The sequence below is a fragment of the Muntiacus reevesi genome, chromosome 7 (genome assembly GCF_963930625.1).
Source record: "Muntiacus reevesi chromosome 7, mMunRee1.1, whole genome shotgun sequence".
Taxonomy (NCBI): Eukaryota; Metazoa; Chordata; class Mammalia; order Artiodactyla; family Cervidae; genus Muntiacus; species Muntiacus reevesi.
Window position 1 is genome coordinate 68014394 of NC_089255.1, and position 12625 is coordinate 68027018.

The 12625-nt window shown below is 42.1% G+C and overlaps 1 protein-coding gene across 1 annotated transcript in view; it reads left to right on the top strand.

Annotated features, from left to right (window-relative positions):
• Window positions 1-12625, top strand: part of TOMM20L (translocase of outer mitochondrial membrane 20 like) — a 13573-nt gene continuing 948 nt past the window's right edge. Inside the window, exons 1-4 of the mRNA XM_065941654.1 lie at window positions 1-218; window positions 362-405; window positions 7941-8022; window positions 12445-12587. Of these exons, the coding sequence (XP_065797726.1) occupies window positions 92-218; window positions 362-405; window positions 7941-8022; window positions 12445-12587 (396 nt within the window). The 5' untranslated portion in view covers window positions 1-91. The remainder of the gene's footprint in view (window positions 219-361; window positions 406-7940; window positions 8023-12444; window positions 12588-12625) is intronic.

Here is a 12625-nt window from a genome sequence, read left to right on the forward strand (position 1 = left end):
GGCGCCGCGCCGACGCTCCCTGCCGGCCGGCCGCCTCCCCGCGCTCGCTGGCCCGCGCCCAACGCTCGGTCCGTGGGACGCCCGCGGCCGGATGCCCTGCGTCCGCACGGTCCTCGGCCTCCTGGCGGCCTGTGGCGCCATCGCCTTCCTCGGCTACTGCATCTACTTCGACCGGAGCCGGCGTGCCGACCCCGCGTTCAAGCGCCGCCTACGGGAAAGTGAGTGAGACGCCGGCGGAGGCGCGACGGGCCCCCGGGGCGAGGCCGGGCCGCGGGGGCCGCTGCCGCCGCCTAGGGGCCCGCGGGGCGCACGCCGGCATCTGGAGGGTTCACGACCAGCACGTGCCACGTTGTGTTTGCAGAAAGAAGAGCCCAGCAGCGAAAGGCTGAGGGACGGGGCGCCCAGGTGAAGTGCTTTAGCGACGCCGAGGTGGCGTTACAGTGAGTAACTTCCCGCCGGTGCAGGTAGCGGCTCGGCCTCCGGGTCCCTGGCGGCGTCCTGAGCAGCCATTTCCCAGTGCCTCGATGCCTGCCCGCACCCCGCTTCCGCTCGGCCAGTGTTTAGCTTTTACTGTCAGACATCGGGAGGAATGAAGGAAGAACCACCTGGGATCGTGAAAAGGCAGTTATAACGTGGTAGGAAAAGGCACTTCGTTTAGTTTATAAAAAAGAAGAAAGATGAGCCTTTGCCCGTCCTGAGCCGCGCGCGTGCGCAGTCGCTCGGTCCTGAGCCACGCCAGACACAAAGACCCAGGTCTGCCCGCAGGGTATGGTGCTGTACCGCCCACTCCTGTTCTACGGGGCCTTTCTTCTAGCTCGGAAACAGGATGTATCCTCTTTTTCTCCAAAATGGAATTTGATCAGTCGTTTTGAAGGATTATCACAATTATCTTGGTGATTGGTCCAACTTAACCAATTCACTTCATTTCTCAAATAGAGGGTTCTTGGGCTGTTCTGTGAAATTTTCATTTGGTTGATGCTCATTTGCTGCTGCTGCTAAGTCGCATCAGTCGTGTCCGACTCTGTGCGACCCCATAGACGGCAGCCCACCAGGCTCCTCTATCCCTGGGAGTCTCCAGGCAAGAATATTGGAGTGGTTGCCATTTCCTTCTCCAATGCATGCATGCATGCTAAGTCGCTTCAGTCGTGTCCGACTCTGTGTGACCCCATGGACAGCAGCCATTCTCCCATTCCCTGGTGACTCAGTAGTGAAGAATCCGCCTGCCAATGCAGGAGACCCGGGTTCAATCCCTGGGTGGGGAAGATCCTCTGGAGAAGGAAATGGCAACCCACTCCAGTATTCTTGCCTGGAGGACCCCATGGACAGAGGAGCCTGGCAGGCTACAGTTGCAGGAGTCCGAGGTGACTTAGCGACTAAACAACAACAACAGGAGCACAGAGGCAGAGGATCACTTTCAGGGCAAGGTTATCATGGAGGTGTTCTGCTTACCTATGCTACTTTCACCTTAGAGCTTAAAACTTTATCTTATTTTGCTCCTGAATCTTCAGTTTGAGTCGGGCGGGGTGGGGATATCACATTTTTGCTCCACTCAGCTTCAGCCAGGTTAGCCCCAGGGCTACCTTCTGAGTCTTTTGAAGGCTTACTCCCACACATATTGGGCAGTTATGCTGGCTGGCCACTTAGCTGGAACTATTGCACAGAACACCTACACAGGTCCTCTCCTTGCGGCATGGTCTTCCTCACAGTATGGTGGAAGGGTTGTATTGGGTAAGCAAGTGTGTAATATATTTGTGTGTGTGTGTGTGTGTGTGTGTGTGTGTGTGTGTGTGTGTGTGTGTTGATACAGTTGACCCTTGAACAGCAAGCAGTTGGGGCAGCAACCCTTCTCTCTGTCAAAAATCTGAATACAACTTGATAGTTGGCCCTCTGTATTAGAAGTTCCAAATCTGAGGATTCAACCAACAGCAGATTCTGTAGCACAGTAGCACTGTTTATTGAAGAAAAAAAAAAAAAAACACACATATAAGTGGACCTGGGCAGTTAAAACCCATGTTGTTCAAGGGTCAGTTGTATATATGTATTTATTTATATGTATATTTGAGAGCAAACATGGAGCCTGCCGGGTGGTGCCAGTTCTGCCTCATTGAGACCCACTCAGTTTTGAAGGGAGAGGAAATGGACTCCAGCTCTTGTTAGAGGAGGCTAGGTTTTGGAAGTGCAAGCAGAACTGGGAATATTGCTGTGGCTGCTTTTGGAACATGCAGTTCTTCACAGAAGACTTTGGGGGTGGCAGATCCCTCTATTCAGTAAATGTTTGACAAAGAAAGGAGTCACAGTTGGGGATGGTGGGAGGTGAGGCTGGAGAGCTAATTAAGGGCCCTGCATCTGGGAAGGCTTTGAAGACCAACTTAAGAAATTCAGATTCAATGGGGGGAATTACTGAAGATTTTTGAGCAGGAATTGTTTTTAAAATAAGGGGAGGAAAAAACCTTTTTATGTTAGATCAGGCAGGAGTGTGCTAAATGGATTGAAGAAAAGGAAAGTTATTGCAGCAGTTCAGTTAAGAGGTAATCAAAATCCTGAACTGTAGTGGTGTCAGTGGCAATTGGTGATGAGAGATGTGAGATAAAACTTTGCAGAAAGAATAGGTAGTTCATGTTCGCTGATGAAACGGTAGTGGAGAGCAGGAGACACAGATTTCTGGGGATTCAAAATGGAGTCTCATAGAGAAAAAGGTACAGTTGACAAAGAAAGTAGGAGAGGGAGTATTCAAGGCTGGGCGTGAGAGAGGAGATGCTTTCCCTGGGGCAGAGCCTGGGTCAATTCCACGTCCCTCTCCTTTCACTGCCCTTATACATGGTTGAAGTTAGTGTTTGTTGGTGTGATTATTTGATTAATGCTTTCTATTTATTAGAATCAACTCCACCAGGGCAGACCTTGTCTGTGTTTTTACTCTCCACTGTCTCCCCAGTGCCTAGAACAGTGTCCAGTATATTGCAGGCACCCAACAAATATTTGTTGAATATTGTTGTTTATTGTTCAGTTCAGTCACTCAGTCGTGTCCGACTGACTCTTTGCGACCCCATGGACTGCAGCATGCCAGGCCTCCCTGTCCATCACCTACTCCCGGAGTTTACTCAAACTCATGTCTGTCGAGTCAGTGATGCCATCCAACCATCTCATCCTCTGTTGTCCCCTTCTCCAGCCTTCAATCTTTCCCAGCATCAGGGTCTTTTCAAATGAGTCAGCTCTTCACATCAGGTGGCCAAAGTATTGGAGTTTCAGCTTCAGCATCAGTCCTTCCAGTGAACGCCCAGGACAGATCTTCTTCAGGATGGACTGGTTGGATCTCCTTGCAGTCCAAGGGACTCTCAAGAGTCTTCTCCAACACCACAGTTCAAAAGCATCAATTCTTCAGCATCAGCTTTCTTTATAGTCCAACTCTCACGTCCATACATGACTACTGGAAAAACCATAGCCTTGACTACATGGACCTTTGTTGGCAAAGTAATGTCTCTGCTTTTTAATATGCTATTTAGGTTGGTCATAACTTTTCTTCCAAGGAATAAGCATCTTTTAATTTCATGGCTGCAGTCACCATCTGCAGTGATTTTGGAGCCCCCCAAAATAAAGTCTGCCACTGTTTCCCATCTACTTGCCATGAAGTGATGGGACCGGATGCCATGATTATTGTAGGCAGAGAGAAACAGCTTGTGCAGAGACACAGACCTTGAAATTGCAATATTTAAAGTGTTGTGGCCAAAGAGATAGCTGAGTGGTAGTTTGGTGTCTTATTGTGGAAGTCTTTGATGCCAAATTTAAAAGTTTTGAGATTTTTCTGTTGTGGTGGATAACCAGCGATGGTGACTTTGTTTCAGGAAATGGATGCAATTATTTCTTTTTGAAGTATGGGGTGGAGGGGGAAAGTCAAAGACAGGAAAATCAGTGGCAGTCCAGGAGGGAAATGATAAAGATCTGTTTATGTCAAGTAAGGAAGAGGCAGAAGCAGTTTTCAAATGTTCTTTTATATAATCCTCATTACTGTTGTAGCCACGTGTTCCGGGAAACAAACTCACTCAGAAGGACAATGCAGATAGTGGAATGCAGTTTATTACACCGGCGGGCCCAAGGCAGAGTCTCCTCTTAGCCAAGGACCCCGACCAGTTTTTGTGAAAACCTTATATACCCTAAGTGTACTTGCTCAAACCCACCTCCCCAGATTCCTTGAAACTAGTCTGGACAGGGTAAAAGAGAGATACGATCAAAGTTAACCCATGATTCATGTGTCACAAGACTAGATAAACTGGATATTTATCAATAGGCCTGTGGTCATATCCCAATAAACATAATGGAATTTACCACTTTGTTCTGTTACAGAGATAATTAGCATATTCTTTTAGGCAATGGAGAGTCCAAGTACAAGTCCTGAGGCTCTTTTATCCAGGGGGGTCTGGTTTTCCATTGGTATGCCATTTCTATAGACACCGGGCACAAAGTTCAGAGTCCATTGGGAGGGTGATCATGCGTGTAGCCTAATGTTCACAGCCTGGCCTAGGATGGAGTCCAGCTCTGTCTGTTTCCTCCTTCATAACAGCTTTGTTCTTCTAGTTTTACAGATGAATAAACTAAGGCACAGAGAGAGAGGTCTCTTCCTACTCGCAGGATCTCTGTTCTTCCTCACCCCAGCCCTTTTTGTTTCCCACAGCATGGTCTGTGATTCATCTGCATTAGGTTTACCTGGGGCATTTGTTAAAACAGGCTTCCCTGGTGGCTCAGAGGTTAAAGCGTCTGCCTCCAATGCGGGAGACCTGGGTTCGATCCCTGGGTTGGGAAGATCCCCTGGAGAAGGAAATGGTAACCCACTCCAGTATTCTTGCCTGGAGAATCCCATGGGTGGAGGAGCCTGGTAGGCTACAGTCACGGGGTAGCAAAAAAAACGGAGTCAGACATGACTGAGCAACTTCACTTTCACTTTTCACTTTTTGCTAAAACAGATTATTTGACCCAAGCACCAGCCATTGTGATTTAGGAGGTTAGAGGTAGCCCAGTGGTTTATGCCGGTAGTAATTCTCAGACTTCAGAATTTAAGAGTCATCTGAGGAGCTCATTAAAAATACAGGTTCCTACCCACTGAAAAATTAAAAAAAAGAAAAAAAAAAATACAGGTTCCTGAGCTCTACTTAGGGAAATTGATTTGGTAGGTCTGGGTGGAGCCCGAGAAAACTGCAGTTTTAATAGCTCCTTAAACCCATCCTTGGTGAAACACTGATCTCAGATTCTGCATATCCCTCATCCCCCTGGAAGCGCCTTCTCTTCTCACTGATAGGTGAACTCAGATCTCTAGGCCCGGGGCCCCAGATTTGTGCCTGCCCGCCAGACTCTAGCCTCCATGTTCTCTCGGCACCTCTGCTTTGTGTGTTGAGAAGTAAATTCATCATCTCGTCCCTTGCCAGTGTTCTTCTCCTGCTTCCCTGTGATGCTGATATCGCTCTCTGTTGTGACCCCGCTCAAATGTCAGCCTCATCTTCCACAGTCAATCCCCAATTCTTATTTTTCTGTTTTCTGTCTCATACTCTGGGCTTAGCAGTAAAGAATCTGCCTGCTGTGCAGGAGATGGGGTTCCATCTCTTGGTTGGGAAGATCCCCTGGAGAAGGAAATGGCAACTCACTCCAGTATTCTTGTCTGGGAAATGCCATGGACAGAGGAGGCTGGCAGGCCACAGTCCGTGGGGTCACAAGAGTTGGACATGACTCAGCCACTAAACCCACAACCATCTCATCCTTTTTTCCCTTTGTGTTTCCATTGCTCCTTCACTACTTTAGGCTTTTATTACCTTTTACCCAGAATGTTATAATTTCCTAACTGTCTTACTACCTCTTATGCTGTCAGAGTAAATTCCTTCTAAATCTGCAGCTCTGTAATGTAGCTCCCTACTCTGCAGATGAAAGATGAACCCACTTAGCTTCACACCATGGACCTGGCACCATGAGTGCCTTCTATATAGATAGCCTTCTTTTCCTAGGAATTAGACATAATATATGGAAAGCTTTCAGTCCAGAGCTGGGCTTCAGTAATTAGTATTTATCATTGTTGCTTCATTCACCGTATTATAATCCAGCTACGTAAGATCACTTGATATTTTCCCTGCAATTTTGTGTCAATTGTACTCTTTTTTTTTTTTTTTAATTAGACCACTCAGGATTTCTTCTTTAAAATATTTATTTAATTTTTTGGCTGCACTGGGTCTTTGTTACTGCATGTGGGCTTTCTCTGGTTGCCGGGAGTAGAGAGCTACTCTTCGTTGCAGTGTGAGGGCTTCTGTTGCAGTGACTTCTCTCGCTGCAGAGACAGGCTCTAGGCATGCAGGCTTCGGAGTTGTGGTGCACGGGCTTAGTTGCCCCGCAGCATGTGGAATCTTCTCAGACCAGGGCTTGAACCTGTGTCCTCTGCATTGACAGGAGGGTTCTTAACCACTGGACCACCAGGGAAGTCCACTTGTACTCTTTGTTCATCAGACCTTCACTGAGCTTCTCCACATCTCAAATGCCATCTTTTCTGAGGAACTTTCCCTGGTCTCCCAACCAAAGGGAATGTGTTAATATTTTGAGCCTCAGAAGACACTGGATTTTGTTGTCGATGTGTTACTGATCTCAGGCATACTTATTTTTTCTCTTGGTTAGACTCTGGGCTCCGTGGGGATGGGCACACGAGTCTAGATCTACTTCTCTCTCCAGCTCTCCCTAGAGTGTCCTGCTCTTGTTCACTAAATATTTCTTGAATGAAACTTGTGATTGTTACTGATCATCAGCATGTCTGCGGATAAAAGCTTAAAATATGACCTCATCTGCTGGTTCATCCTATTTAAAAAAGAGAATTCTTGGGGAAGACAAACACAAAAACCCTCCGGATATAAAAGACTGAAGCTGAGGTGACTGCGGAGTGGATACTTTGAGCATGGTTTGCCCACTTTAGCTTTAAAGACCGCTCTTCGCTTAGTACCAGTGATGATCCTATCTGTGAACCTGGTCACTTTCTTGAAACAGGCTGTAGCAAACCATAGCATCCTTCTGAATATCACCAATTGCCCTGTCAACCCCCACCATGCCCTTTGCTAAATCAACAAGCAGTGTTAATACTCTAAGCTAGAGAATAGGTTTGCAATGTACAAAGAAAGCTACCTTTGTTAGAGTTGATTACAGTGGATTTCTCCTATGTGTACTTAGCAAGCTGGGTAAAATATGAAGTTGTTATAAGCATCGTAACCAAACTTGAATATGCCATGTTTTTCTTTTTTTTTTCTTTTAGGAAGGTGGGGTTCAACTTTTTTACCTTTATAACCAGAGCTAAATTAAGAAATTGCCCTAGTCTACTGACTTTATTTCTCAGAGTTGTTAGATCTAAATGACAATATAACTCATGAAAATATATGGAAAAGTACAAAAGCTAATGTAAGATGGTAATCAGGGTGTCAAAGGATTAGGGTAACTGAAGAATAAAACTGGCCGCGCTGCAGCCTGGCAGACAGTGGGTGTGCTGGTTTAACAAGGTGCCATCTAGGAAGGCCATCAAATGTGCATGGTGACAAGTCACAGCCACTGTCTGCCATGTTTTTTGGCTTTTTTTTTAGTTGCCTGAAATCATAACTCCATTTTAGGAAATTATTTTAAATATAAAGAGCAACTGCATTTATCATACTCTGCATTTAGAGACTAGATTCAAATGTGCTTTTAAAATACAAGTTAGCCTGCCAGGCTCCTCTGTTCATGGGATTTCCCAGGCAAGAATACTGGAGTGGGTTACCATTTCCTTCTCCAGGGGATCTTCTGAACCCAGGGGTCGAACTCGAGTCTTCTGCATCAGGCAGGCATTGGCAGGTGGATTCTTCACTGCTGAGCCAGGAGAGAAGCCCTCAGTTTTGACTAGTAACCATATACCTTACATTTGTTACTTACTGTTAAATATTCTGTGACTCTTTTAGTTGTGGGATCCAGCAAAAAATGAAAAATTACAAGAATTTTTTCTGCAAGAGGTACGAATGGGAGAACTTTGGTTATCCAGAGGTAAGAATGTAAACATACTTTTGTAAGCAGTTATTTATGATAACTGATGTTTGAGAAATATTTATGGATTGATATTTTTATGTCAAAAAACTTAACTAGCTAGATGTGTTAACCAGCTTGCTTCAGTTAAAGAGAAACTGTCCCAGCATTTTCCCTTCATTGCTGTCCAACTCCACTCTGTTAGAGTCTGTATTCAAGTTCATGTTGCAGTCTTGGAAGTGGGCAGAGAGAAAAGCAAAGCCAAATACAAGAACACCTTACTTACTATCAGATAAAATTCTAAGTAAATGAGTTTTCCAAATGACTAAATGTTGTATGAATCAAAATGTAAAAAAAAAAAAATTAACTTCTTTATAAGAATTTTCCTGCCTAAGCATATTCTTAATAAAATAATTACTTACTTTGATGATAAAATTATTATGAGTGATCATTCAGTGTAATGATACCTGTGGGGTACCTTGCACTTAATGAACATGAAATGTATTTTGAATTATGACTTATCCCCACATACACCAAGATAGATTTGAGAAACTTCACAATGTTGTCAGGTAAAATGATGGTAGATAATACAAGTATTTTATAAACATTGTATATAGTAATGTCTTTATTGTGGTGTTTAACGCTAGAAAGAAAAATTGTTTTGAGGCTTCTTATGTAAAGCATAAATGATATTATTGGATGAATGAGTACCACACCCACTTATGTCTTTTTTTCATGTGTTGCAAATTCCCATGCATATTACAGTGCCTACAGCTATTTCTGCTTATCTTTTTTGTCATTTTTGGAGACTTTTTTTCACTCTGCATTTAGAGGGTAACATCCTCCAGAATTTATAAAAGCAAAAAGTAAGTCAAAATCCTGGAAAACTCAAAGCAATATCCAAGAATATTTTTTAATCCAATGTTTTAAATGTTTTAATCCAATGACTTAAATGTTTTAAGAAATGAAAAAGCCATTCAAAGGCATTGCATATTAATCATTATAATTTGAAATTTCAGTACTTTTATTCAGTACAAATATTTTCTTTTAGGTATTATTATAAATGGACTAAAAAGTCTGTTAAATGTTAGTGACAAAATGAATAGTTAGAGCTGACTTAAATGACGTAAATAGGAGTTATTTTATACAAGGTAATGAAACATAAGCTTTAAGGACTTTCATTTCCAAGGGCCTCTTTGAAGGTTCTGGGAAGGTTCTTGCCAATCTTGTATTCTTAATTTCATATTCTTTTTCTTAAAAGACCCCCCCCAAAAAAGGGCCCCAGATTACATATACTAGGGGTCACACAAATCTGATGAATCCCTAGATACTCCTTTGATATAGAGACAATTAAAATACAAAGAACCTTTCACCTTTAACATTTTTTGAGTTCAGTTCAGTTGCTCAGTCGGGTCCAACTCTTTGAGACCCCATGAATTGCAGCACTCTAGGCCTCCCTGTCCATCACCAACTCCCGGAGTTTACTCAAACCCATGTTCAGTGAGTCGGTGATGCCATCCAGCCATCTCATCCTCTATCGTCCCCTTCTCCTCCTGCCCCCAATCCCTCCCAGCATCAGGGTCTTTTCCATGAGTCAGCCAGTGAGGCCAGTGAGGTGGCCAAAGTATTAGAGTTTCAGCTTCAGCATCAGTCCTTCCAGTGAACACCCAGGACTGATCTTCTTCAGGATGGACTGGTTGGATCTCCTTGCAGTCCAAGGGACTCTCAAGAGTCTTCTCCAATACCACAGTTCAAAAGCATCAATTCTTCAGCCCTCAGCTTTCTTCACAGTCCAACTCTCACATCCATACATGACCACTGGAAAAACCATAGCCTGACTACATAGACCTTTGTTGACAAAGTAATGTCTCTGCTTTTTAATATGCTGTCTAGGCTGGTCCTAACTTTCCTTCCAAGGAGTAAGCATCTTAATTTCATGGCTGCAATCACCATCTGCAGTGATTTTGGAGCCCAGAAAAATAAAGTCTGACACTGTTTCCACTGCTTCCCCATCTATTTGCCATGAAGTGATGGGACCGGATGCTATGATCTTAGTTTTCTGAATGTAGAGCTTTAAGCCAACTTTTTCACTCCTCTCTCACTTTCAAGAGGCTTTTTAATTCCTCCTCACTTCCTGCCATAAGTGTGGTGTCATCTGCATATCTGAGGTTGATATTTCTCCCAGCAATCTTGATTCCAGCTTGTGCTTCCTCCAGCCTAGCGTTTCTCATGATGTACTCTGCATATAAGTTAAATAAAGCAGTGTGACAATATACAGCCTTGAGGTACTCCTTTTCCTATTTGGAACCAGTCTGTTGTTCCGTGTCCAGTTTTTTTGAGTGAGGACAGTATAAATATGGATAGGAAAATGATGAATTATAAAAGAAAAATAATTTTATTTTTATTTACTTTAAGAGCTATCATGTAATAGTTAGATATAGAGGTGAATATTACAAATATTGAGATGATGACAGAAGTTGCAAACCTGAGTTTTAAAATTTTTCTCTCCAGGACGATAACATTATTTCTGTGAGCTGCTAAAATAATTAGCACTTTTAGGGTTATATACTTCTACTATATTTCTAAAATTCTCATTGGTTGCTTATTCTTTAAATCCCCACCAAACCCAAAACCAATTAAACAAGAATCTCTGGGATAGGACCCAGTATCGATTTTTTTTTTATTGAAGTCTCATTGGTTTACAATGTTGTGTTACTTTCGAGCGTACAGCACAGTGGTTCAGTGATACATGTATTCTTTTTCAGATTTTTTCTCTTATAGGGTTTTTGAGTATAGTTCCCTATAGTTCCCTTATTGGTTATCTATTTTGTATTTAGTAGTGTGTGTAAGTTAATCTCAAACTTCTAATTTGTCTCTTGTCATTGATTACCATAACTTTGGTTTCTGTTTCAGTGTATTTGTTTTGTAAATAAGTTCGTTTGTGTCACTTTTTTAGATTCCATGTTAGTGATATGATAGTGTATTTGTCTTTCTGTCTGACTTAGTTCACTTAGTATGAAAATCTCTGGGTCCATCCATGTCACTGCAAATGGCATTATTTTGTTTCGTTTTTATGGCTGAGTAGTATTCCATTGTTTATGTGTACCACATCTTATTTATCATTCATCTGTCGATGGACATTTAGGTTGCTTCCATGTCTTGGTAAATAATGCTGTAGTGAACAATGGGGTCCATATATCTTTTCATATTATGGTTTTCTCCAGATATATATAAATTATTATTCTTTAAACTTCCCTAGCTTATTACAACACACTGGTTGAGAAACACTGTTCTCATGCAATAACTTTTCAGCCAATTTTCTGTAATCTTTTCTCCAGTCACTTCTGCCACCACTGCCAACCCAGTTTTCACTACTTTGCAGACAGCTAGTTCTGTAACCGTCTCGTTGTGTTTATGTCTATGTAACCAGAGGGACCAAAATTTTTAATAATTTTAATTAACCAATTTTTAATAGAGCCAAAAATTTGAATAGAAACTTCTGATTAGCTAATTTGATTGGATTTAATCATTGGTTGACCTAATTAACCAAATTGATTAGGTTTTGGGGTTATGTTAGCTCCATCAAGTTAAGAGCAGTCACTATTATTGCTTTTTCTTTCAAGCGTTTGATACAAAATGTTTCCTAGTTATATTAAATATGTCGAAATTTCAACTTCTGTTATTACATAACATGTGAAGGAGAGGCAGCACACTGTAGTCTCAAGGTTCAGAAAATTAGGTGCTATTACTAATTCTGGCATTAATTAGCTTTGAAACCTTAAATTATTTCACTGATCTTTGCCTGATTTTCCTAAAACAAGGTAGTGAGACTAAGTGATTACATGTTTTAACTTAAAGTCCTATCATTAATTTCCACTCTTCACAAATTTTCATTCTTATTTTATAGCCAGTCATCCTAAAACTCATCTGTCTTCCCCTAGATACATAATTCATGGTAATACTAAATCGTGTTTCAGCTCTTTAATAATACAGTCTATTTTGTAAAAGTCTCATTTAGCTAGGACATCAAGATGTTTCGTCTGTAATATTTCATCAACCACATAGGTAAAGATAACTCATATTACTAATGACAGACACCAGCCTTTTTAAAATAAACTCAATATTCCCTCTTGCATATCCAAATTGCATAACATGAACATTTCCAATTCAAGAGTGCACTTTTAAATGGTAGTTTGGGTCAGAAAGTTATTCACACTGCAGCCTGATCATAGTGAATCTGATAGGCAGCTCAACATTTCCCTGTTTATCCTATTTATTCTTTTTGAGACTTGTTCATGGTCTTTAGTTTGAGATGCTTTTGTAGTTTTAATGCTTGGTGCTTTCTTGATAATTTGTAGAATATATGTAGAATATAGAATATACTTTATTCTAGAATGTAGAATACACTTTAAAATCTTGCTCTAAACTTATCAATCTATTTAGGAGAGCATCGAATGGGGGTTGAACATCTCAGCAATGCCCTTTTGGTGTGTGGGCAACCACAGGAACTTCTGAAAGTTTTCAAACACACACTTCCTCCCAAGGTATTTGAGATGCTATTGCACAAAATTCCCCTTATTTGCCAGGTAAGCACATATTTACCTTTGTTAAATGAACACTATAA